Raw genomic sequence first — 27,704 nt, forward strand, 5'->3', positions numbered from 1 at the left:
CTTCCGGCAGTTCCGCGGCACCGTACCGGTACGGTACGCGGTGCAAATGCTCTGCGCGCGTACCGCGCCGTATTGCTCTTGGTATGGCGCGCCGCCGCGGCGTTGTGCAGAGTGAGTGCACATCGATATCGCCACATGTCCTTTTCGATTTTTGAGTCTTCTGGTTTTTCGGCTGAAGAATATTCGGATAATTGTTGGATCAAATGAATGAAACATAAACAGCTGTTTGAGACGAAGAAAGCTATGCGACACCGCTCCTGGTAACCATCGGTGATGTAGTAAATTGTTGCGGTGAGTTCACTTTGCTCTGTTTGACGCCGAATTCGTATGGAGGATTGATATCGTGCCGCATGTCCTGAAATTTAGGATTGGAGTCAAATCTTCCATTCCGTCTGTAGACTTTACTAGCTGTGTCAACCATTCTACCTGCTCGTTGTCTTTAGAATGGCTGACCATACTTCTGAGTCCTCGCATAATGTCTCCTACAGACTTCAAGCACTGCTAGCGTTTGCATAGCAACTCAGGTGACCAGCCAATAGGTAGTGAGAGCCTCATATTTTCCTTAGCACAGCTTGTGTGAGCCACCCTATTAATTAGGGCCACCAGAAGAATGGATGATAATTTTGTGAAGATTGGCGGAGACCATAAGCCTGGAGCAGGTTGGGAAAAATGGCAGATGTATGCTTTACACAAGCTTGCTGGCGATGATGCGGACAGCTACAAGACAGTAAAGAAGGCTCTGTACAATGCTGCAGTAAATGTCTCCTTTATTTTGGCCGCGGCAGTTGCTTGTGCACTGTATTTCGTCTTCTCGGCATTCACACGTCCTCTACTATGGGCAGTGATGTGTGGTACGTTCCTATTCCCAATGAAGAGTGCTGCGGCAGCTACAGTATTGGATTGGCTGGCTTCACTTGAATTGACGGACCGCCCATTGCTTATAGGCGTTCTCCTGATGCCTTTTCAGCTGCTGAAGAGTTGCGCTGATTTAATTGAGCATATCGTTTGGTCCAATTGGAAGTCACTAGCGCTGCTGTGCTGCGGTATTTCCCTGAGCGTCTGCTACGAGATTCTACCCGTATGGGTTGCATTCACGTATACATTTCGAGGTGTGTCGTGGCTGGCCATATCTACTCTGGACTTTGCGGCAATGCATCAAGTTGAGGTTAGTACCGGTAATTGTTAGCAGGCGTGCATGTATGTGTTATTACAGTACGCACGCGTGTGTGTGTGGGGGGGGGGGGGGGATCAATGGGGTCCATTCTATCTCCACACACCAGACATGCTGCAGTGTATCGAAGGTGGAAACATTTGTGAATCTCCGGAACTCCAGCTTCATGTTTTGTACGATGTGTCTCGATTTAGCCGGAAAATATCTCGACATCTGTCTGCATGTACTATGTACTGAGTTGCCACATTTGGCTCTTCTTTCCGTGTTGCAGGCAATGACATTGGCTGTAGGGCATGTTCTCTGCGTCCTGATCCTGTGGGACGTGCCCTGGTGCCAGAGGATTCTGAGGATCTTGTCTCCCTTTGTTTGGATTATCTCATTATTTTTCCTAGCTAGCTACGTGCCGTACCGTGTGCCAATGTTCCTGGTGGTTACAGCACTGTGTGTTATTGGCTTTTTAGCTGGCATGCCAGCTCAAGGTTAGTGCCATGGGCAAAGATGTACTTTGTGCATTCCTTACATCACATGACTTTCTTGAAGCTAGGCAATGGTCAACGCACAGCTACACTACTTGTATACCTACAAATGAGCTGCTGTGCGTGTTTGTGTACGTGCGTGTGTGTGTGTGTGTGTGTGTGTGTGCGTGTGTGTGTACATGTGTCTGTCTGTAGCTCACATACTCTGCTTGCAATCCATTGTGGGTGTAGTGGTGCAAGTGGCGGTGTAGCACAATGTGCTTCTTGTGTTCTGTTCTCGGCCCGTTGCATAGGTATTTTTCAGAAGCACTCCTCAGATGCTGCTGCACCTAGTGTGATTGACCACCTGGCTAAATCCGATTCTGTAAAGGCCACTGCAGCAAGTAAGTCCAACGGGTAAATGCTGGGGCCAAGGTTAAAGGGGAAGTCCGGTGAAAAATTTAAATTTCACAGTCCGTAGAGTTCGGGGCGCTGAGTCGAATGGTCTTTGTCCGAGGAGGCTGCGGCTTATGGTTCGTCAGATACGCCCAATCGAACATGTGCGAATTTGAGCGCGCATCACCCAGATCCAGGTGATGACGTCACAGCGTGCAGCCAGGTAGCCACACCATCTAGTTGTGTACAAAAATGGCCATATTCGGAGCGCGTTCGATTGGGGAACCGTTTATCGCAGCTTCTTCGGACCAAGACCATTCGATTCAGTGTTACAAACACTACGTACCCTGTGATTTTCAGCTCGGTAAACCTGGAGGTTATACCGTATTTTAGCCGTTTCCGAGTTGGACTTTTCCGTTAGCCTAGCCCGTCTACCTGGTCTACATGGTCTATGCGCTCTGCGCGCGCTGCGTGCATGCAGTGCGTGCAGAGTGTTATCTAGCTGTAGTAGTACTAGTAGTGCAGTCAACAAACTCATGTCACATCTGACACAAGACTCAGAAAACTAGTCAACACACGGACTTGTCATGTACATGTACTACACTCGTACTATCAGTCGTATTGTACAGTCATGTAGTCAGAGAACGTGCGTTTCTCCTTGCCGGTGCCGGTGGTTGTGCTTTGAGAAAGAAAATTTTAGTTTTCCGCACCCGCGGCGCCTCATTATTTTATGCTACAGCGATGAGTGCACAACCGTGACAAGTGACAAAACAGCGACCAGCTCTCGGACCTAGAACTTTCAGATTCTATAGCGTTGCGAGCGAAGAGTCGTGCCCGTGGTTCAAAGAGCCTGCACTGTTCTCCAATTGAGTAGTCCGAAATATTCCCAGTTCGCACCAAAACATCACCATGTGGCAGGCTACTGGAGTCTAAGCGAATCTAATCGGTATGGAACAACATTTAGAGCACTCGCATCAATCTTCTCCATTTTGGCGACCCTGCTCTCCAGCGATCTGATAATTACATCAGCCTCGTCTGCAATAGCTGCTGCTTCTTCATCAGTCGGAAACTCAGTAGCGCTCACTCTTGACCGGCCCGCGCGGCCATTTCTTCAGCTGACTACCGAGGTTCTCAGCCCCAGACCGAACTCATGAAGGTCAGCCATGGCTGCATCCTCACTCTCACAAGGAGTTACATGTCTTCGGGGTCGCTTGCACCACCTAATATCAGTCGCCAAATCATTTGAAATAGCACTGACACTATTGCTTTCACGCACTCCTTTTGACCTAGCTGCACGCTATGACGTTGCAGAGGGTGTGGCGCGGCCGCATGACGTCATGGCGCAGCCCCCGAAACTCAGTTTTTCAAACGGAAATATCTCGAGAACGCTTTGTCGGAGACACGTGGGACCAACACCATTCGACTCAGCGGCCGAAACTCTACCGACCCTGAAATTTAAATTTTTCACCGGACTTCCCCTTTAACATTCTGTACGTTTATTATAGCATACTATATAATTATAAAGGGTACCTGTAGGATACGTTTCAGCTCGTTGTGAAGTTACTTTGCCTTACAAGTGTATATTTGTCCTTCCTTCATTTTGGTATCTGTTCTGATAGTAGTATTGTCCTGCTGACAGGCTACTGCACATACATGTACATGCACTGCCAAATTGCACGATACCATTTGTTTGCCTTTAAATTGATTCTTCTCACTATGCTAGTAGTATTGTCCTGCTGACAGGCTGCTGCACAGACCTATACTGCCGAATTGAACGATACCGTTTTTTTGCCTTTATTTTGATTCTTCGCACTGTGCTGCTCGCCTCACAGGGAATCTCCGGGTCCCTAAGCGGCGATACATACGGCGCGGGAAGCCTTCACCAGCCTCACCGATGCATAAGTTCTCAACGCAGTACTCACATCAGACAATCCACGAGGTCGTGCTCTCGTTGTTGCACAGCCGTGCACACTTCACCGCTCTGCTGTGGGGCTGCCTGGCTCTAACGGTGTACCGTCATCGCTATTTCTTCTTGCAAGTCGTGCCTTTACCAGCTCTACTGCTTCTCCTCAAGCTTGTCAGCAGTCACTTCCGCGAGCAACGCCATCGCCTGTTCGGCAAGGTTAGTTGGTCTGAACCCTTTATTACCGGGTACCAGTGTTTTCACCGGATGTTTTGGGCACAGTACAGTGAAACCTGTCTAGACGACCGCTCAAGGGACCTTCAAAATGTGGTCCTTGTTACCAGGTGGTCTCCTTATCCAGGGTCATTTGACTGGAAATAGCATCCCTTAGTCCTGGTTGCGGTGGTCTTCCAGGGCAGGGCCGGGTGGTCGCCTTGACAGGTGTTTACTGTACTCCATTGGTTATCAGACAAGACCGCCTCTGTGCATTGTAAGTTGTCGTTTGGGTTACTACTTCAACTTACTAGTAACTCAAACTAGAAACAGACTGAACGTCACTGAAGGTCGGAACTGGCTTCATGCTCCTCACAAGCAAGATTTCCAAATATTTACATGAGTACTTTCATTGCCTTCTCGTCAGGTGAATACAGGCGGAAAAGAAACCAACCAGTACAATATCCCGTAACTAGTACACAATATAGAGTGATAACAGCAGCAGTAACTACGTAGCGAGAATTAACACACAAACAACACATAGTGAGTGTTGATTCCCACACGTATACTTGACAAACAGTAAGTCATGCACATATCATGCACACATGGTGTAGATGTGATAACAATAGACAACAACTTGACAGAACTATAAACGATGTGTTGGTGGTCTTATCTATCCGTTTGAGCGTGAGTGTCTTCTGCTGTTTCTGTGTGTTGCATAGGTTAGGCCACACCGTTTTTTTATTTACCGTATTTCCCCGATTGCAGGCAGGCATAGTGGGATGGTCTAAGACCATGATTGAGAAACAGAGGGTACCAGGTTCAAGTCCTGCTTGGAAGCGGAAGGAATTTTTCCAGCCGTGCTGCGACCCACAGTTATTTGGGAACTTGTGGCCTGGCACGAGGGTAACATGGATGCAGCTAATGGGATTTCGGTCTTTGACTACTTGGTGGTGGGTCTGATCTACTCACCTCACACCGTTTAGGCGCTGCATCTGCGCCTTTGATCCTAGAGGGTGGTGGCGTCCCACGACGGATGCGGAAAACTGGGCTTCCAGTCGAGTCTCACGCGAACCGTGAAATTTTTTTAATTTTTTTTATTTCCCCGATATAGGTCGCACCTGTTTACACTAGAAATCAACGGGGAAAAGGGGGTGCAACTTACAATCGAGCATGACTTACTACTGAAGTCAATAATATCAAAACAATATTGCTCAAACCTGGAAATGGGGGTGCGACTTATAATCGAGTGCGACCTATAATCGGGGAAATACGGTATGTTTCGCGTCCCCCGCGCGCATGTATTTCACAGCCGTTCAAAAAAAACGGAACTTTTTTTGGAAAATGCAATACAAATTTAATGCAAACCCAGAAAACCAGAAAAGGAAAAAATGTAACCCAAAAGAAAAAAACGGAACACGATTGTTATACGGTAACTATTATGTTGGCCTCATTTGTTCTATTTATCGCATGACCGTACTCAGCTGACATACACATGTACATCATAGTACATGTGTGTGTAATAAGCTGGGCCGCAAGTCACACAATCATCATGCCGCCTGTGTTTGGACCACAAGCATGGCAGAGGGGATACACTCAGTCACTCATGCATGTGTGAATTAATAATGTTCAATGTACATGAACAGTGCCGGGTCTACACTAGGACACAAATGCAATGTGATAATTATATTATTTGCACGTACACTGTTTTTTTTGGATGCCTTTTTTATTTTTTCGCCCTCCCTCATTGATTTCATCGAACAAGGTGACGCGAAACATAGAAAAAAACCGGCGTGGCCATAGGCTTCTTTGTGTGAATATAGACGGCTTCCAAAACTTTCAACAACCTAGCGCTGCATTCAAGTGATTAAGCAATGATTCGACATTGGGACATTCAGGATGCACAACCAAATGCAGTGGATGTTATTTGGAAGCTGTCTATCTCACAGAAAGAAGCCAAACCAATGCGAGAACAAGCAGAAGCAGAACGCATTCACACTTAGACTGGTAGGTATGACACCAACGTATTGTTAGTTCCGTCCACTTGTCCATTTGTTGTCTATTATCACGCCTATGCTGACGTCTTCACACCTACTTCGAAGTACACCAGTTGTGCATGGTTATAGGACTTGCTGTTTGTCTGTATGTTTAGGAGTCAACACTTTCTATATGCTTAGTGTGTATATTCTCGCTATTGCAGTTACTGCTGTTTTATCACTTTATCACTTAGTGACTTAACATTGTGTACTAGATATTGTACTGATTCATTTCTTTTCTGTTGCTATGGAGTGTCGGATGGAGCGGATGGAGTTTTTCAGCTCCCAGTAGGTTGTTGACCTTGGAGAGGAGATGGGCTCCGCTAAGGTCAAGTCAATAGCCATAGCCCTATGAAACGTCTTTGTGTCGTAGGCAGAGAAGAAAGACACATAGGACGCACGGGGAGAGAGAGAGTTTCTTTTCTGCCTGTATCCACCTGATGAGACGGCAATGAAAGTACTCCTGCAAGTATTTGGAAATGTTGCTTGTGAAGTTGTGAGGAGCCTGAAGCTAAGTTAGCTGGGTTCTTCTGCCTGAGTGCATTTTTTCTCCGCGTATCGTATTCTGCTCTGGTGCTCCTTTGCTGTCATGACTCCTTTTTCTTTTTTTCTTTTTTTCTTTTTGGTTAGGTCAAGCAACCCATTGACCGTTGCATGGCATCTCTGCAACGGAGGAGCGATGCTCTTGTACCGCCGCCACTGCGGGGTATCATCCGCTGCGTTCTTGTTGGTGACCGAAAGGTTAGTCAGGTTGTAGGGTGGCCTGTTCTGAAGATTCCTATAGTTCACTCTTGAGTGACTTGTACTTTTCATCCAAGGTGCATGCAGTTGAATAGGCAGGTCTTTGATTCACCGCCAAGATAGAAACAAGCATCACTATTAAATTAGTAAAAAAATTACACCATGTTTGCAGAAAGTGTAACTGGTAACTGTGGAGCCATGTACAGTCAACTTCGCTAATAGCGACTGCGGATATAACGACAATTCGCGAATAACGACAGCATTTCCATGCCCAGAGCAAAGTCCTTTCCAATTGTAATATAATATTATAATGAGACTTCGGGTATAACGACACTTCGCGAATAAGGACACTTTTTTTGACACCCCGCCGAGTGTTGTTATAAGCAAAGCTCACTGTATGTAGGTGTAACTTGCTCTCCTTTGCCAGAAAACAACCAAGTATATGGTTGGTTGCCTTCTGATGTAGTGAAACGTCACTGTCACTAAAGCCTCGCCCATCTTTTGTGCTTTTATACTGTGTGGTTTGCAGGCAGCATCATGGCTCAAGGAATTTGTTGATCCTTGTGTAACAGTACTGTTGATGGCTGCACTTATCATCGGTGTTCTCATCGTGGCCTTTATCCTCGCAGTCCAGGTTGGTTTTCAGTCCTGTGCTCCTGCAATGCAGTTTCTATGCTATTTTCTAGCTATTACGTACAAGTATGCTACACTAATGCAATGTGTTCTGCTGTAAATTGTCTTGTCTGTAGTGATGGTGAGCTGTTGGGTGTTCTATGTACTGATGATGCTGTTAATGCCTCTGTACAGTGTAACGGTGGGTCTGGCAGAGTGCGGCTGCTTGTGCCCTGTGACCATTGAGTTGGTGTTGGCAAACTTGTCATTGCCGATAATATCACCCGGACTTCCTTTTAATGTGGCTTTGCCCACTTCTTATGTCTGGTCTGCTTCTGCTGTTGGTGCTGCTATTTCTGTGGTTGTTGACAGGTGCGTCATGAAAGCATGCATGTTGTGACTGCTGCTGGATCTATATGGCATGGTGTTCTGGACAGTTACCCGGACCTGAAACGGTACGGCCCTTTTGGCATGATACTGTGGGGCTGGAAGAGTTGCAAAATGGCGGTTGTTAGGAGAGTTTCTTCAGAATTGTTTCTTGTATGATTTACTTGTGCCTTGGAATATTAGTGTCTGCGGCTCCAGGTGGTGAGCATGTACCGTAAAGTCCGGAGCAAACGCCCACCCCATTTTTGCAAGATCTGCTGGCCTGTACACACTGACCCCATGCACTGTCACCACTACTGTACGAAAGTGCATCTCACACCGTAGCGGGAAGAGCACTTTGCTACGGTAAACTATGTCCACTTTCCGGGTTTCAAAATCTCTTTGGGCACTAGCCACGAGCTAGCTCGTAGTGATTTTATAATGATGGTTGTTTTATTTCGCAAATCCGAACCGGGTTTTCTTCCGAATAACAAGGTAGGGAAGAACAGAGTATTGAAGGAACCAAATACACTTCTGACGGTGTTTCAAGCCATCATTTCGAGATCACACAGCGCCCAAAGGCAAGTGTTTTTCTTGGGCACTTCGGAGTTTTCAACAAGTTAGCAGCGGCTTTGTAGGTGTAGCTTCTGTGACATACCCTATTCGACTTGCAACTGCAATACTGGGACCAGTCAAGTCGTTGACTGACGCTTTATCAGAACAATTTCTGTTCCTGACAGTGCGACATCGTGGCACTGCACACATTTCTACGGCATTACTCGTACCACATGGAGAACGAACTACCACAAAGACGACACATTTATCGAATGAAAGGAAATCTCGACAGAAGTTATTTCTTTGCAGGAAGATAATGACAATCGTTTTTGCACAGCCTCCTGGTAGGACATAGGCAGTTTGTAGGCATTACAGTCGTTCTCGTACGCATTCGACCTTCATGCTAGTTGTTTACAACTATATTGACCTGATAAAGACGAAAATAGTATGGACCCGCTGGGGTGGGCGTTTGCTGCGAAGTGGGCGTTTGCTCCGGACTTTACGGTACATGTATTTCATTATGTGATGTACGCCATTGTACTGATTACTGTAAAAGCCATTATTCTAACGAGGCGCATATAATATATGCGCCTCGTTATTTTGGGAAATCGTTATATTATAACGATTTCCCAAAATTGACTAGTTTACGTGTACCAAAGGTAACGATTCTCACTCATTCTCAACGCTCAATAGGACAGTATATGTGTCGATTTCTGTATAGCGATTTCTATTTAAACGACAGATTTCTCCTCGTTAATTCGTTAGAGTTAGCACTTCCTTATATATATATATAATATATATATAATACAGTATACAGTGTTTGTGCTTGCCATTGCATTCTCTTGCTTACTCGTACTGCATACATGTAGTCTGGGCATGAAATCACCAGTGTCCTTGTACATTGGTCATGATCTGTACTTTTGTAGTTGCATTGATGAATTTGATTTTGTTATGGTCATCTTTCCTTCCATCCTTTGCTCCATGGCAGGTGGTGGGGAGGTGACTTTCCCAAGAAATTCCTAGATTTCGTCGATGTCGTTCAGCAGCAGACTATTCATCACGGTCGCTCCTGGTTGACATCATGGGTAAGCACTAAGCAGTGTGCCTATGCATGTGCAAAGGAGCTGCTCTCCTATGTGTGTAGATCTGGCCAATCATCCCTACATGGATTATGTAGCCACCCTTAGACTCAGTTCTGGGTCTTGAACTTTGATTATAATAATTGTAAGGATCACTTCGTATTTTAATAAAAAGTTACTGGTATACTGACTTGGTCAGAGTTGAGGTGACCATGTTCATTTGTACTTGTAAATAATTCACAGGATTTCCGGCCCTCTGTTCAGCGGCACTTCACGTGCTGCCTGGATGACCCTTCCTTTTGGTAAAACCTTTAATTTTGATATTGTTGAATTCATCCACACTTTCCTGTGGCACTAAAAATTAGCACCCACTAAACATCACCCGCCGGGAAAAATATATTTTTTAAATTGTATTTGTTTCTTTTGTCCTGTGCTTTTCTTCCCGTGCACTAGTTACGACAGGCTGCTCCGAACAATGAGAGTGCACTCCACATTGAGGCACAGATCTGGGACGTGTTTGATGCTGCCTACAACAGCTGGGGCAACCAGGTACAATACTACAATTTACCCTAATGTCTGTACAGTATACCGGTATAGGTGTCTAAAGCTGTGTTCGTAACTGGCGTGTGTATGTGGTACTTTTGCGGTTCTTGTGCGCCCAAGCGCGCATTCAGGCTTTCACAGAAAACTGCAATACGAGTCGTATCTAGGTCGTGTGACGCCATCGCGTTTCTAAGTTTTGATGCCGCCAATCAAAGTGAGTGGCATGTTCACCACCAGTAAGCGCCTGGTACATGCTGAAAAATACATGTTAGCCCTTTTCCATACGCATGACGACCCAAAAGCCAGCAAAAAAATACGCGTGGTTTCAGGCGTACACTCACCAGTTGTAACACCACTTTAGTGACATATCGTGAGTGTTGATGAGCCAAAGATTTGGGTTGGGGGAAGCTTTGGCCAACATTTCTATTGTAAATATTCTTTTCAAATTAGATATTGTCTATAGAATCATTCTGTGAAATAAATAAAAGATAGAGGTCACCTGAGGTTTTACTACTGTTTCTGTGCTCCAAAAGTGGCTGTGAATATTGCTATTTTACCCTATTAAAATCCGAATGTTTAAGTCTAATTCCACTAGAAATAGATACGAGGATCTCTGAATTGTATTGCAGATCCAGAATCAGCCTTCTATTCTGCTTTAGTTCACCCAAATGAACAAAGTATTCCAAATATTCAAACGTTTTTAACTAAAGAAACTGAGATGTTGCGACTTTGGCGGTGATTAGTGAAGAAAGTGTCTGCTTCGAACTTTGGAGCTCACGCTTCCTGCCGACTGACTTGACACTTGACTGGCTCACGACTTCACAGCTATAGCGTATAAAGGTTGACTGCCGACCGGTGGAAGCTGGTAGAAGTCTCCCATGAGTACAATGGCGATTCCTCCGAAAGGAGCAGATGGTCTGCATACTTCCTGAAGCCGTTGATCCACGTAATCCAATAAGATTGTCCTGATCATGGAAACTTCGTCGATCAAACACGCATGTTTTTATGGAGCCGTCTTGCCACAATCCTAAGTTGCGCTCAACGGTTAATCGTCCCATGCGTGATAGAGGTCGAAACAAGTGGCCGACAGCTGGGATAGAGAGCAGCGAATGCAAAGTTCTTCCTTTGTATAATGCTGCTGCCGCAATCCCTGTTGTTGCTGAAAATGTTACATGACCACTTGGCAAACTCATTTGAAGGCAGCGTGCCAAGTGACTATTGCCGGTTCCCGGAACTCCATGAATAAGTAGCAGGAGAGGTTGTGAAGCCTGTTGTTCACGTTGGTAATCGACGTACCAATTGATCACCTTGCAGAAAACATTTCTTTGCGCGATGTTCAAATGTTCAGGAGGTAAAGTATGGTTGAGAACGACTTCATTTTAGTTCTCATATATCCTTGGCGGATCAACTACGCCCGAGTGCAAACCTTCAATTTCATTGGGATTTGCATCGAAATTGTATGCTTGGATATCTGCGATTGTCCTTCTTACTACATCAACTCACGTATCTGCCACTAGTTGAATACTGCATACCGGCGGGTGTTGCATTATCGCTACCCCTTCGTACATTTTATCCATGGTGGCTGACAAATGCTCTAAAGCATCTGACCCTTCTTCTTCGGAATCAACATAATTTCGAAGAAAATCTATAGATGCGATACCAGATTCTTGAAGTGCAGGTTCTTCTATGCCATTTTCAGCTTGTAATATGGCTTGAATATGATCATATGTATCTCTGGTACCTGACCATCTATTGGCATTTCTACTACGGTAGATCATCATGATCATACCCAGTTCCTTATCTGTCTTGTTTACAGTTATCCATGTTGCAAGATGAACAAGTACATCATATCAACACCTACCCATCTATGTCATGCCAACTGGTGACGAACTACTAGCCATCCGAGCCCATTCGCACAAACCTTTGAAGATAGGTGTGTAGCTTGGTAGAAAAGGACTTTCAACAGACCAAGGAACTAATAATGTAACGTAGTACTTGCCATATTCCTCAGCCCTGTTTCTCCACTTGTCACTATCTTGCTTGCTTCCGACATCACGGGGTGGCGAACGTCCAGCAAGGATAGGCACAAGGACTTTGGATCTCAATTGTTGATGATGAGTAGCAGCTAAGGGGCGACAGGAATGGAATTCAAACGTAGCATTAGCTCTTCTTCCAGCACCTCTTCTCGTTCTTGTGTCGCTATTTTCCCTTATCTTGCACGTGATATTTATCAAAACACTGTATTCATAAAGGTTCATTGATCTTAGTCCAATGCCCCTGTATTGATAATGACAGTGCTGTGGCACGGCAAGCTTATTTCCTAGAGTAGAGTAAACCAAAGCACCTTCAACATCTTGTCCTTGTCGTTGATGGTTCTCGTTGGGAACGGCACATTCTAAGTCAGCATCATCATCTTCAATCGGTTAATGATCATCATCACTTGAGTCATACTGATCAGCGCTTTCTGGTGCAGAGTTCGGGAACCGTTCGTCTGGGACGCAAGCAGACCAACGTTTATAAAAAATAAACATCATCAGCTGCGGAGCGAAAGAAGCAGTATGTGAAATCTCGACTGCTCGTATAACTCCTGTTGCCCAAGATGGCAGTGGCAGGTCCATCATTTACAGAATTATAAATATAGGTCATCGATAATGAATTTCTGGTGATCATATCGCAGTCTGCAAAATTAATGGCATGTCGCATTGAATTACCGGCGGTTACTATCGTTGCATCCAACCAGCTGCGAACACTGCTTATATCAGTGGATGTGATTTGCCGTAAGCTGCTTAAATCAGCTTTTGTCTGGGCATCAGCTTTTGTGAAAGGGGCGGATCGTTCCCGGAAGTTTGCAAATCACATTCCGCTGCACGCATTTGTTGCGTAAATTCTACCAACTGAAACATGGTAAGTAACATTTTAGCAGAGATGTCCATCGGTTTAGTCAAATCCTCCTTCACAGCTATAGCGTATAAAGGTTGATTGCCGACCAGTGGAAGATGGTAGAAGTCTCCCATGAGTACAATGACGATTCCTCCGAGAGGAGTTGATGATCTGCATACTTCCTGAAGCCGTTGATCCATGTAATCCAATAAGATTGTACTCATCATGGAAACTTCGTCGATCACCAACACACATGTTTTTATGAAGCCGTCTTGCCGCAATCCTAAGTTGCGCTCAACGGTTAATCGTCCCATGCGTGATAGAGGTCGAAACAAGTGGCCGGCAGCTGGGATAGAAAGCAGCGAATGCAAAGTTCTTCCTCCGTATAATGCTGCTGCCGCAATCCCTGTTGTTGCTGAAAATGTTACATGACCACTTGGCAAAATCATTTGAAGGCAGCATGCCAAGTGACTATTGCCGTTTCCCGGACCTCCATGAATAAGTAGCAGGAGAGGTTGTGAAGCCCGTTGTTAATGTTGGTAAGGGGTCGTCCGTAATTTTCGAAAAATTAAAAAATCCGTCCTCGTGCAAAATTGTCTCTGACCCACCCACCCACCCCCCAATTTTTCCCATTAATTTTTTGATTTTTACCGATGCCCAGCTCGAAAATAAGAACTCCTGACCCCATGTTTTCTGACTGCACCTGTGTCAAGTACTAGTAGCTAAGTACAGTGAGTAGTAGGTCTACCGACGTCACGGCCATGCATGCACCGTCCTACAACTACATGAAACGGCATGTATCATAGTAGATACTGGTGTTTGCGACAATCGATCCTACACTACGTCTACAGTACAGTACACAGTCAGCTATATACATGTACATGTACTTGTATCAGTGCAACAACTTGAACAAGTGTATGAAAGTCACTGGAGCGAAAAAAAAAAAAAAAAAAAAAAAAAAAAGTACGAAAAATCAAAAAATTAAATTCCGCCAGCACTCTTGACCACCCACCCCCTTTTTGCCTGAGGACGGATTTTTTAATTTTTCGAAAAATACGGACGACCCCTAATCGACATACCAATTGATCACCTTGCAGAAAACATTTCTTTGCGCGATGTTCAAATGTTCAGGAGGTAAAATATGGTTGAGAACGACTTCATTTTAGTTCTCATATATCCTTGACGGATCAACTATGCCCGAGTGCAAACCTTCAATTTCATTGGGATTTGCATCGAAATTGTATGCTTGGATATCTGCGATTGTCCTTCTTACTACATCAACACACGTATCTGCAACTAGTTAAATACTGCATTCCGGCGGGTGTTGCATTATCGCTACCCCTTCGTACATTTTATCCATGGTGGCTGACAAATGCTCTAAAGCATCTGACCCTTCTTCTGAAGAATATCTATAGATGCGATACCAGATTCTTGTTGTACAGGTTCTTCTATGCCATTTTCAGCTTGTAATATGGCTTGAATATGATCATATGTATCTCTGTTACCTGACCATCTATCGGCATTTCTACTACGGTAGATCATCATGATCATACCCAGTTCCTTATCTGTCTTGTTTACAGTTATCCATGTTGCAAGATGAACAAGTACATCATATCAACACCTACCCATCCATGTCATGCCAACTGGTGACGGGCTACTAGCCATCCGAGCCCATTCGCACAAACCTTTGAAGTTAGGTGTGTAGCTTGGTAGAAAAGGACTTTCAACAGACCAAGGAACTAATAATGTAACGTAGTACTTGCCATATTCCTCAGCCCTGTTTCTCCACTTGTCGCTATCTTGCTTGCTTCCGACATCACGGGGTGGCGAGTGTCCAGCAAGGATAGGCACAAGGACTTTGGATCTCAATTGTTGATGATGAGTAGCAGCTAAGGGGCGACAGGAATGGAATTCAAACGTAGCATTAGCTCTTCTTCCAGCACCTCTTCTCGTTGTTGTGTCGCTATTTTCCCTTAACTTGCGCGTGATATTTATCAAAACACTGTATTCATAAAGGTTCATTGATCTTAGTCCAATGCCCCTGTATTGATAATGACAGTGCTGTGGCACGGCGAGCTTATTTCCTAGAGTGGAGTAAACCAAAGCACCTTCAACGTCTTGTCCTTGTCGTTGATGGTTCTCGTTGGGAACGACACATTCTAAGTCAGCATCATCTACAATCGGTTAATGATCATCATCAATTGAGTCCTACTGATCAGCGCTTTCTGGTGCAGTGTTCGGGAACCGTTCGTCTGGGACGCTAGCAGACCAACCTTTATAAACATCAGCTGCGGAGCGGAAGAAGCAGTATGTGAAATCTCGACTGCTCGTATAACTCCTGTTGCCCAAGATGGCAGTGGCAGGTCCAACATTTATAGAATTATAAATATAGGTCATCGATAACTCCTCTCCTCCGAGAGGAGTTGATGATCTGCATACTTCCTGAAGCCGTTGATCCACGTAATCCAATTAGATTGTACTGATCATGGAAACTTCGTCGATCACCAACACGCATGTTTTTATGGAGCCGTCTTGCCGCAATCCTTAGTTGCGCTCAACGGTTAATCGTCCCATGCGTGATAGAGGTCGAAACAAGTGGCCGACAGCTGGGATAGAGAGCAGCGAATGCAAAGTTCTTCCTCCGTATAATGCTGCTGCCGCAATCCCTGTTGTTGCTGAAAATGTTACATGACCACTCTTCTTCCAGCACCTCTTCTCGTTGCGTCGCTGTTTTCCCTTAACTTGCGCGTGACATTTATCAAAGCACTGTATTGATAAAGGTTCATTGATCTTAGTCCAATGCCCCTGATAATGACAGTGCTATGGCACGGCAAGCTTATTTCCTAGAATAGAGTAAACCAAAGCACCTTCAGCGTCTTGTCCTTGTCGTTGATGGTTCTCGTTGGGAACGACACATTCTAAGTCAGCATCATCATCTTCAATCGGTAAATGATCATCATCACTTGAGTCATACTGATCAGCTCTTTCTGGTGCAGAGTTCGGGAACCGTTCGCCTGGGACGCTAGCAAACCAACGTTTATAGACATCATCAGCTGCGGAGCGGACGAAGCAGTATGTGAAATCTCGACTGCTCGTATAACTCCTGTTGCCCAAGATGGCAGTGGCAGGTCCATCATTTACAGAATTATAAATATAGGTCATCGACAATGAATTTCTGGTTCATATCGCAGTTTTTTCTTCCTTTCATCATTGTGTTCACAGAGCAGTAAGATGAATATTGGCGTGGTTGGTGACAGCAGCGGTGCAAGTACGAATGCAGCTAGCTTCCTGGACAATGCTTACATGTGGCTGTCAGCTGACCAATTGCCTGGTGTGTTTTCCACCATCAGGGAGAATATTGGGACTCTCCAAGCGGTATGCAGCATAGCTTCTGGTTTCTCGAGTTTGGCATTTGTTTGCATGGCGAGTTCTACTTTGGTGTTGCATGTTGGTGTTTGCTTGCTAGAATGTCTTGCGCATGTACTTGCTAGGTGAGGTGGGTTTTGCCACCGGCATAGCCCATAAATGACCCATTCAAACCTTCACGCTTTTGAGAGGTGGTCACTGGTTATATTATACTCTGGCAGGTGGTGATGTTGATACGTGTTTTACTAGTAGAATGTAGTCCGCCACCGTATTGGTGTTTGTTGATCTGTGTGAATGTGTTTTCTGCATGTATTCCTGTGTGTTTTGCATTCATGCATGCTTACCTGAAGACTCTCGATTCTGTACTGGTGGTGGTGCGTGGCAACATGAATCTACTGTTGACCTCAATCACCGTTATCTTGTCTATTCTAATCGGAAGCGGCTCTGCTGTGCTCAACTTCTTTTTTAGTGGGGTAAGTGCTTTCTCAAAGATTGTTTGCATTCTAACTATACGCTGTACTTGCAATTATTAAAAAAAAGAAAGATTAGCAAGAATCGCGGTTCGCGTAAGACTTGACCGGAGACAGAATTTTACGCATCCGCTGGGACGCCACCACCCTCAAAGATCAAGTTAAAACCCGACGTTTCTTCAATACTGTAAAACAGGAAAATTTCGGTGGAGATTTATTTTCGGTAACTTCGGTACAGGTAATTGTCACCTAAAATAAAACGCCATCTAAATATCAACCATGCCATGCCACACAGTGTGCAAAATGCAAATTTGGATCTGGAAAACTGGTTTACCGAAAATTCCCGGTTTTACAGTATGTGGAGGCACTGCTCCATGTCTATTGATCGTCTCTTAGCCACAATACCAAGAGATACAGGTTTGGAATTGAGCTGCAGCGTCTTAGATCGTAATGGTGGTGGTAGTGTGGTCTTAAGAGAAACATGGGGGGGGACTATGATCACTGGGCTATCATATAGTCAAGTCAATGCTGCTGTTATCATGCAGTAAAGTCAATGCTGCTGTTATCATGCAGTAAAGTCAATGCTGCTGTTATCATGCAGTAAAGTCAATGCTGCTGTTATCATGCTGAACCTTTTCACCCGCCGTGCCCTCGCACCCAACGCCCTACATGTGCAAAACAAGTCTGCGGAGAGCAATTTTTTCATCAGTTTTGAGTGAGTTGCAAACTGGAAAAGAAATTTCTTGCTTATTCCACTGCATTCGGCCAACGAAAAATAAGCACTTTTTTGCATTGATTTGTTTGCGCATTGACCCTTCCCACAAATGTACCATCACAGGCTCACAGCACATCCACACTTGCGGGGTGTGCACGCGTGCTGCACAAGACAGACAACGCATAGTGTCCGCCGCCTCACCCCGCTCAACACTAGCAACAACAGCAGGAGCTCTGGATCCTGGATCCCAAGCAATGCGGCATCTGGTGCCCTTCAGTCAAACACGAAACATGAGAAACATGTGTATGGACATGAAGTTTCAATGAAATGAATATTGGGTTAAAATAGCTGTGTGCAGTCCAAGATCAAGTATCAGTATACAGTTTATCGATTTACTCTTGTACTAATGTGCTCTGTGTATACTTTACTGGTCCGCTAAGTCTCCAACAGAATACATCTGCAATGGAATTAGGTGCACTGTTAAGTTAAAATGTCACTTCCTCACTGGCCCTAGTGTTCAATAATTATACTCCTCAATGTCATTAAAATTTTGATCGTTGAGTTGAATTTTCTTGAATTTTCTTGCTGCTGCTGTTTTGCTTTGCAGGTTATCTTCAGCACATCGCTGTTTTACCTCCTGTCGCTGTCACAAGAGCGCTATGCGCCGGGAGAGTGGATGACGTTTCTCTTTCTGCCCGGTGATGCTGGCCAACAGCATGAGACCAGTGAAATGGTTGCTGCAAGTGTCCAGTGAGTTATGGCGTCGTCGTTCACGCTTCCTCTACTGATATGTACATATGTTCTAGATAGGCGGTGGGCTGCGATGAGAAGTACATAGCAGTGCTTGCCCACCGCCGACAGCCAGTCGTTCATCTGTCCTATAGGAATTCCAGGGTGTACGTTGCAAGGGGTCACTGTTACCGGAAATAACACACCACCGAAAATTTCTGCTTTTACAGTAGGCTGGTTGCTGGTGAATACTCTCTTAGAGAAACAATGCTGTTCTATAGTGAGAACTGAATTCAATAGTTAGCTATACCTGCCTGTGGAATAGTCTATGCACAGTTTCCTAGCTCCGAAATAGTTTGTATCTGTATTCTATACCATTTCTCTTGTTGTTGTTGTTGCTAATGCTGCTGTTGTTTTCATGTTGCTTCTTCTTGTCATGATGTTGTTGTTGGTGCAGGGGTGTGTTTGGAGCTACGCTGCAGATGATAACCTTTTATGGCGTCTTCACGTACTTCACACACAGCTTGTTTGGCTTTCAGATTGTTGTCATTCCTGCCAGTAAGTACTGCAAGTACTGCATATTGCGTATGTACTATAGTGTGTAGCGGGCTATGCTGAGGGTGTGCTTATAAACTAGTACGTCATGTACTGTAGGACTTGTTTGCTGGGACAACAACGAGAGATACAGCTATTTGCCATTACATGTATACTTATAATAATAAAATCTAGACATTAATTTCCGTCTGCTGTTCTTGTCTCTTGTGTTGTTTTGTGGTCTTTGATATTGGCTGATGGCGGCGGCGTGGCGGTGGGTACCATGTAGTTACAGCAGCTGTGATAGCAGCAGTTCCATTCATTGGTACGTACTGGGTGTCAGCGCCAGCCGTTGTCTATCTGTGGCTTGTTGAGGAGTCAGCGCTGCAGGCCCTGCTTCTCCTCGCTCTACACACCATTGCCTTCTACTACGTCGACATGGCAATCTACAGTGAGATCAAAGGGTGAGTGAGGTGTGTGTGGGTGTGTGTGGGTGTGTGGGTGTGTGTGTGTGTGTGGGTGTGTGTGTGTGTGTGGGTGTGTGTGTGTGCATGGTGTGTGTGTGCATGGTGTGTGTGTGCATGTGTGTGTGTGCATGGTGTGTGTGTGCGTGTGTGTGTGTGTCTGTGTGTGTGTGTGTGTGTGTGTGTGTGTGTGTGTGTGTGTGTGTGTGTGTGTGTGTGTGTGTGTGTGTGTGTGTGTGTGTGCATGGTGTGCATTGTGTGTGTGTGTGCATGGTGTGTGTGTGTGTGCATGGTGTGTGTGTGTGTGCATGGTGTGTGTGTGTGCATGGTGTGTGTGTGTGCATGGTGTGTGTGTGTGTGTGTGTGTGTGTGTGTGTGTGTGTGTGTGTGTGTGTGTGTGTGTGTGTGCATGGTGTGTGTGTGTGTGTGCATGGGGTGTGTGTGTGTGCATGGGGTGTGTGTGTGTGCATGGGGTGTGTGTGTGTGTGTGTGTGTGTGTGTGTGTGGTGTGTGTGTGTGTGTGTGTGTGTGTGTGTGTGTGTGTGTGTGTGTGTGTGTGTGTGTGTGTGTGTGTGTGTGTGTGTGTGTGTGTGTGTGTGTGTGTGTGTGTGTGTGTGTGTGTGTGTGTGTGTGTGTGTGTGTGTGTGTGTGTGTGTGTGTGTGTGTGTGTGTGTGTGTGTGTGTGTGTGTGTGTGTGTGTGTGTGTGTGTGTGTGTGTGTGTGTGTGTGTGTGTGTGTGTGTGTGTGTGTGTGTGTGTGTGTGTGTGTGTGTGTGTGTGTGTGTGTGTGTGTGTGTGTGTGTGTGTGTGTGTGTGTGTGTGTGTGTGTGTGTGTGTGTGTGTGTGTGTGTGTGTGTGTGTGTGTGTGTGTGTGTGTGTGTGTGTGTGTGTGTGTGTGTGTGTGTGTGTGTGTGTGTGTGTGTGTGTGTGTGTGTGTGTGTGTGTGTGTGTGTGTGTGTGTGTGTGTGTGTGTGTGTGTGTGTGTGTGTGTGTGTGTGTGTGTGTGTGTGTGTGTGTGTGTGTGTGTGTGTGTGTGTGTGTGTGTGTGTGTGTGTGTGTGTGTGTGTGTGTGTGTGTGTGTGTGTGTGTGTGTGTGTGTGTGTGTGTGTGTGTGTGTGTGTGTGTGTGTGTGTGTGTGTGTGTGTGTGTGTGTGTGTGTGTGTGTGTGTGTGTGTGTGTGTGTGTGTGTGTGTGTGTGTGTGTGTGTGTGTGTGTGTGTGTGTGTGTGTGTGTGTGTGTGTGTGTGTGTGTGTGTGTGTGTGTGTGTGTGTGTGTGTGTGTGTGTGTGTGTGTGTGTGTGTGTGTGTGTGTGTGTGTGTGTGTGTGTGTGTGTGTGTGTGTGTGTGTGTGTGGTGTGTGTGTGTGTGTGTGTGTGTGTGTGTGTGTGTGTGTGTGTGTGTGTGTGTGTGTGTGTGTGTGTGTGTGTGTGTGTGTGTGTGTGTGTGTGTGTGTGTGTGTGTGTGTGTGTGTGTGTGTGTGTGTGTGTGTAGGGGTTAGTAGGGATTCACTGGCCAGAAAAAGTCACTTCATAGCTGTGTGGTGTAGACCAGGCTGAATAGTGGCGGTCAATTCTTCAGCCTTGCAAGTTCAGGGCTCACGGTTGTGTACAAATACGTGGGCGCCATTTTGTTTCTGGCCAGCTCACGCGACGACAGGTCGACTGTCACGCGACCACAGCTCGACCACCACTTGTACACAAACTCTAGCCATCTCGCAGCGCATTTTCAGTGCGACACATGCCACTTCAAAATAGAATAAGGTAGCACGGGTAGACAGTACGACACTGAAAATTTGGGTGGAACCAGGCAAGATGTGAACTAGGGGTTCAACCGAAGGAATTTTTGATTTTGGTCCCGGGAAACTAAAGATATTGTCACAAAGTCCGTGAATGCTCTACAGCGATCCCTTCATCTAGGGAAAAATCGCTTCGGTTAAACTGTAGCATAGTATCTCCTGAAGATTTTGAGCCATCGATTGTCAAAATCGGCCAATATTGTGCTACCTTATACTGTTTTGAAGTGAGCTAAGTCGGCAGGGGCGCACGCGAACTCCCGTGCGCGACGACAAGGAAGGAAGCCTGTGCATATGCGTTGTACGATGTGGAAACTACACCAGCGAGGCAGCAGCAAGGCGTTTTTTGCAATGTTTCCTCCGCGACTGAAAAACTCTTGAAATATTATTGACCGTTTGCTGTCTCGCTCATCGGCGCTCTACTGCTGTGTGCTTCAGCAGCTATGGCGAACCGAAAATACATGACCAGTACAACGGCGAAGCCATTTGATTCGTCCTCTTGCAACGAAAGAGAGTGGCAAATCAAATAATTCACATCTCTCCATCGTCACTTCTCACAGCAGCGTGGCACGGCTCTTTCACTCGTGTAAGTGCATTAACAAAACGCTCTGAGAACAGAGATAACGAACTAGAACACAGTGTGAGTCTTTGCTTCATTCCATCAAGGAGCTATTGTCCTCTACCTCTCCTCACCTGCGCCAGTGCACCAGTGGACGACATAGATGTCGATCCCTTTCTCAGCAAAGACTCGGCGGCAGAACTCGCGACTTCTCATCGCAGGACTCAGCGTGCGAACGAACTGTCTGAAGCCTTCGGCTTACGAGGCCAGCACTGCTCGCAACACACTCGCTCGGAAAGAAGCAATAACAACGACAGTGAACGGCAACCAAAGTGAAACACAAGTCCCCAGCCAGTCTCCGTCTTCCTCAGTTCTACTTCTTCTTGTCAGTCACCAGGTCACTGCAACTCTCTCGAGTCCTTGCTGTGCTCCGCGCCGCGTAGGCGTGCACTGCCGCGTGCATAGCTCGAGTCACGCGAGCTCATTTCTATGGTGATCAGATTTCAAGATGTCCTCCCACGTAATCGAGTTTTGGCATCCCAACCGTGAGCCCTGAAGTTGTTGAATGGTGCAATCCCAGCACAAGCTGCTATGGCTTCTGCTGTAGCATCGCTATCATCGCCTTCGGCGATGGGCGTCCAATGGTGTGTGTGTGTACCTGTGTGTGTACCTGTGTGTGTACCTGTGTGATCTACACCATCCTTGCACTGCGGTGCACACTGGCAGTAGTGTGTAGAGTCTGTAGACACTACCTGACTACATCCCACTTTGCTAGTTAGCAGTGCGTGGAATATCTTCTGGGATGGGCTCTATTTAGGCCAATTAGGGTGGTAGTAGTTGGGCAGTGTTGGTCTCACTGTCTAGGATGCAGTTTTGTGAGGGTTATTTGAACTCATTTCAGCCTGGACGCGGTGGGATAGATGACATCATGCTACTGTCCCGGGTCGGCCATTATGAAAATGATGTCAAGAAGCCGTGAATCTCAATTGAATCAGCATGGTACTCCAGGCGACCATGGCATCTAAGTCCTCTCCAGGCTTCTTCAAATTTCGGTGGACTTTGGTGATCAGGGTGTCTGCCCTTCTAGAACCACCTCGGTGAAGAGTGGGGAAGAGAACGCAGGGCATGCAATACACGCCAGCCGCTGATACGTCTCCTTCACCGTCGTGATATGCCAACCACTCATGCTTCTCAAACAAAGACAGTTGGAGGAATCGCTTCGATGTGCCCGACTGCTTCCTCTTGTCAGCAAGTAGCGAGAACGGCAGCGAGCAACCGGGCACTGGTTTTCTGGACCGAATCAACTGCAATTTCTGCGAGTCCAACAATTTCTCACCACTCAAAGCATCCTTGACATAGGCAGCTGTACTATGTTCTGGCTGCTCGCTGACAACCGGTGCTTCCACGTCTGGAGGAGTCTGCTCGGAAACTTCCGAAAGTTCAACTGGAATCGGCAGAGCGGCAGCGGCAGCAGGAGTTTCGTCGCCTCAAGAACGCTTTGCAAAATATCCATCCAGGCTCTGCTGGCTAGAGCTTGGCCTTTTGGGATGTCGCTGAGACATCGTCGAAAAGTCTCTGCGACAGAGTCAACCAAATCACATTCGAACGCCGAGGCGATAATCAGAGCTCAAAAGATCGTTGTGCAAAGTAACTTAGTTGCGGAAAGAAGCGCTTGCCTGTGACAAGTTCACTGCTGTGTCTTTACCCGCTTGTACAGCGCTGCACATCGCACATCGCACATTGCGTATACCGGTATACTATCGACGCGTATACTACTACACTTCGCATATACTACACACAGTCGAGAGCCTCCCGGCCAGACCTGACGCGTCATATGTCTAGGTTGTACTATTAGGTTTCCCTTGCCATATGTCTAGGTTGTACTACTAGGGGGGTTTCCCTTGCCATATGTCTAGGTTGTACTACTAGGGGGGTTTCCCTTGCCATATGTCTAGGTTGTACTACTAGGGGGGTTTCCCTTGCCATATGTCTAGGTTGTACTACTAGGGGGGTTTCCCTTGCCATATGTCTAGGTTGTACTACTAGGGGGGTTTCCCTTGCCATATGTCTAGGTTGTACTACTAGGGGGGTTTCCCTTGCCATATGTCTAGGTTGTACTACTAGGGGGGTTTCCCTTGCCATATGTCTAGGTTGTACTACTAGGGGGGTTTCCCTTGCCATATGTCTAGGTTGTACTACTAGGGGGGTTTCCCTTGCCATATGTCTAGGTTGTACTACTAGGGGGGTTTCCCTTGCCATATGTCTAGGTTGTACTACTAGGGGGGTTTCCCTTGCCATATGTCTAGGTTGTACTACTAGGGGGGTTTCCCTTGCCATATGTCTAGGTTGTACTACTAGGGGGGTTTCCCTTGCCATATGTCTAGGTTGTACTACTAGGGGGGTTTCCCTTGCCATATGTCTAGGTTGTACTACTAGGGGGGTTTCCCTTGCCATATGTCTAGGTTGTACTACTAGGGGGGTTTCCCTTGCCATATGTCTAGGTTGTACTACTAGGGGGGTTTCCCTTGCCATATGTCTAGGTTGTACTACTAGGGGGGTTTCCCTTGCCATATGTCTAGGTTGTACTACTAGGGGGGTTTCCCTTGCCATATGTCTAGGTTGTACTACTAGGGGGGTTTCCCTTGCCATATGTCTAGGTTGTACTACTAGGGGGGTTTCCCTTGCCATATGTCTAGGTTGTACTACTAGGGGGGTTTCCCTTGCCATATGTCTAGGTTGTACTACTAGGGGGGTTTCCCTTGCCATATGTCTAGGTTGTACTACTAGGGGGGTTTCCCTTGCCATATGTCTAGGTTGTACTACTAGGGGGGTTTCCCTTGCCATATGTCTAGGTTGTACTACTAGGGGGGTTTCCCTTGCCATATGTCTAGGTTGTACTACTAGGGGGGTTTCCCTTGCCATATGTCTAGGTTGTACTACTAGGGGGGTTTCCCTTGCCATATGTCTAGGTTGTACTACTAGGGGGGTTTCCCTTGCCATATGTCTAGGTTGTACTACTAGGGGGGTTTCCCTTGCCATATGTCTAGGTTGTACTACTAGGGGGGTTTCCCTTGCCATATGTCTAGGTTGTACTACTAGGGGGGTTTCCCTTGCCATATGTCTAGGTTGTACTACTAGGGGGGTTTCCCTTGCCATATGTCTAGGTTGTACTACTAGGGGGGTTTCCCTTGCCATATGTCTAGGTTGTACTACTAGGGGGGTTTCCCTTGCCATATGTCTAGGTTGTACTACTAGGGGGGTTTCCCTTGCCATATGTCTAGGTTGTACTACTAGGGGGGTTTCCCTTGCCATATGTCTAGGTTGTACTACTAGGGGGGTTTCCCTTGCCATATGTCTAGGTTGTACTACTAGGGGGGTTTCCCTTGCCATATGTCTAGGTTGTACTCCTAGGGGGGTTTCCCTTGCCATATGTCTAGGTTGTACTACTAGGGGGGTTTCCCTTGCCATATGTCTAGGTTGTACTACTAGGGGGGTTTCCCTTGCCATATGTCTAGGTTGTACTACTAGGGGGGTTTCCCTTGCCATATGTCTAGGTTGTACTACTAGGGGGGTTTCCCTTGCCATATGTCTAGGTTGTACTACTAGGGGGGTTTCCCTTGCCATATGTCTAGGTTGTACTACTAGGGGGGTTTCCCTTGCCATATGTCTAGGTTGTACTACTAGGGGGGTTTCCCTTGCCATATGTCTAGGTTGTACTACTAGGGGGGTTTCCCTTGCCATATGTCTAGGTTGTACTACTAGGGGGGTTTCCCTTGCCATATGTCTAGGTTGTACTACTAGGGGGGTTTCCCTTGCCATATGTCTAGGTTGTACTACTAGGGGGGTTTCCCTTGCCATATGTCTAGGTTGTACTACTAGGGGGGTTTCCCTTGCCATATGTCTAGGTTGTACTACTAGGGGGGTTTCCCTTGCCATATGTCTAGGTTGTACTACTAGGGGGGTTTCCCTTGCCATATGTCTAGGTTGTACTACTAGGGGGGTTTCCCTTGCCATATGTCTAGGTTGTACTACTAGGGGGGTTTCCCTTGCCATATGTCTAGGTTGTACTACTAGGGGGGTTTCCCTTGCCATATGTCTAGGTTGTACTACTAGGGGGGTTTCCCTTGCCATATGTCTAGGTTGTACTACTAGGGGGGTTTCCCTTGCCATATGTCTAGGTTGTACTCCTAGGGGGGTTTCCCTTGCCATATGTCTAGGTTGTACTACTAGGGGGGTTTCCCTTGCCATATGTCTAGGTTGTACTACTAGGGGGGTTTCCCTTGCCATATGTCTAGGTTGTACTCCTAGGGGGGTTTCCCTTGCCATATGTCTAGGTTGTACTACTAGGGGGGTTTCCCTTGCCATATGTCTAGGTTGTACTACGGTTCGCTCGTAGTTCCTACTACAGTTAGGCGCTGCAGCTGTCGCTGGATTTTCCGGGTGTTAGCGGCCGTCGTGAGTTTCCTCGGGTACGGAAACGATAATACTACTACTGTACTTCGAAGTACTTTTCTACAGTAAATGCATACATACGAAAGGTAGTATTCACGGCCATTCTGAGCTAATCCACCCTACCTTTGGAAGAGACTGTGGAATTGATAGGAGATTTTTGTATTCTATAAAAGGCCAAGAAGCCACCTCTTCAGAGAATGAAACTTCTCGAAAAGTCAAAAGGTGACAATTCGAATGCCCTCTTCTTAGCATGACTCTGGTAAGGCATAAGTTATTATTATTATTATTATTAATACGAACGGATTTCTCGACCGATTTTCCCCCGTACGTGCACATACAAAAATCGTGTGTGTGTGGTGTGTGTGTGTGCACGTGTGCGTGTGTGTGTTTGCACTTACGCATGTGCAATCATGTGTTTGTAGAGGAGGACATCCCTACCTGACGGGACTTGCAGTGGCTGGTGGTGTCTATATCTTTGGTCTGGATGGAGCCGTCATTGGTCCTATACTGCTGTGCTGTGGCCTGGTTGGCTGGCGAATGATACGCAATGTCTTCAATGATGATCTGCCTATTCAATACACTAGGTGAGGAGGTGTATGTGCTGTGTAGTAGTGTAGTGTTTTCATTTTGTCACACCATGAGATTGTTCTTGTTGTTTATGGGGATAGAAAACACTTCGACTGCAGCGTAAATACTCGCTCCTGACGGTGTTGCGGCGGTGACTTATCCAATTCTTCTGTGCTGATGTGACGCAAAGTGACATGTGCAAGCTACCGCTCTTTACACTGCTTTGGTTTTGACAGCTATTGCTGTTCGTGTGCACGCGTGTGTGTGTGTGTGTGTGTGTGTGTGTGTGTGTGTGTGTGTGTGTGTGTGTGTGTGTGTGTGTGTGTGTGGTGTGCATGTGTGATTACTGCATTTCAGGTATCACTCTGAATCAGGATAGAAGATACACATGATACACGCGCTGTGCTCTGATTACACGCGTGTTTAGAATGCAGCCAAAGTCAGATGGTTTTTTTGCGGTTTAGAGGTCTTTGTGAATTTATTTATTTCCCCCTATGATAGAAATCTTTTTTTTTGTCATTCTGCTGTGACCTGAGACGCATTGAGATGGTTGTCTTCATGGGATGAGGAAGCAGGTATAGCTTTCGAGCATGCTAATAGTAACAGCAGCCATAGCATCTTACCACGTCAGTACTGCCGGCAGTGCGGCGTGTACGTGCCTTCACAACATTGTGTTTACTCTTTATTTGTCGACCTGTTTTCTTTTTTTATTGAGTTCTAAATCTTCAGTGAAATGTTCTGAGCTACACCCCCCCCCCCTCCCTCTCTTAGACTTATTTTCTCCATTCAACATTAGCCATGCACCCTTTTTTCTTCTTTTTAAAATATTCATCTTGTAGAGCATTCAGTGCAGATGATAGGAAGGTTTACACCTGTCTGCGTCTTTTAATAAATTCAAAGGAAGTAAAATTCATAACGTCGAGGGAAATGAAACGGGAAAAGTCGAAAAAAAGTTGACTATCACTACCAGGGCCCGAACCAGGAGGAACCCTCGCTTACGGCCAGCGATGCATAACCATTGAGCTAAGCTAACCATCCAAGCAGCTGCAGTTCAACATTATCCACAGACGTTGAAGCCTTGGGTGAATAATCCATACAGGCTGGTGGG

The 27,704-nt window shown here is 46.1% G+C and overlaps 1 protein-coding gene across 1 annotated transcript; it reads left to right on the top strand.

Annotated features, from left to right (window-relative positions):
• Nucleotides 1-160: 160 nt before the first annotated feature.
• On the top strand, nucleotides 161-27,512 carry LOC135825042 (transmembrane protein 245-like). The gene is made up of 16 exons (XM_065337780.1): nucleotides 161-1,165; nucleotides 1,443-1,650; nucleotides 1,941-2,030; nucleotides 3,855-4,144; nucleotides 6,805-6,915; nucleotides 7,445-7,549; nucleotides 7,900-7,982; nucleotides 9,437-9,533; nucleotides 9,981-10,076; nucleotides 16,173-16,325; nucleotides 16,667-16,789; nucleotides 18,109-18,251; nucleotides 18,688-18,788; nucleotides 19,054-19,228; nucleotides 26,452-26,613; nucleotides 26,954-27,512. Exons 1-16 carry the CDS (start codon nucleotides 611-613, stop codon nucleotides 26,973-26,975), a joined length of 2,514 nt encoding a protein of 837 aa, XP_065193852.1. The 5' UTR covers nucleotides 161-610; the 3' UTR covers nucleotides 26,976-27,512.
• The last annotated feature ends 192 nt before the right edge of the window (nucleotides 27,513-27,704 follow it).

This window comes from Sycon ciliatum, chromosome 1, assembly GCF_964019385.1.
Source record: "Sycon ciliatum chromosome 1, ocSycCili1.1, whole genome shotgun sequence".
NCBI lineage: Eukaryota > Metazoa > Porifera > Calcarea > Leucosolenida > Sycettidae > Sycon > Sycon ciliatum.

What these genes read in the sequence shown, in the direction of transcription:
- LOC135825042 (XM_065337780.1), top strand. Translation starts at nt 611, where the DNA reads ATGGATGATAATTTTGTGAAGATTGGCGGAGACCATAAGCCTGGAGCA. An exon ending in CGGCAATGCATCAAGTTGAG is followed by an intron (nt 1,166 to 1,442) that starts GTTAGTACCGGT and finishes TCCGTGTTGCAG; the next exon opens with GCAATGACATTGGCTGTAGG. An exon ending in ATATTGGGACTCTCCAAGCG is followed by an intron (nt 16,326 to 16,666) that starts GTATGCAGCATA and finishes GCTTACCTGAAG; the next exon opens with ACTCTCGATTCTGTACTGGT.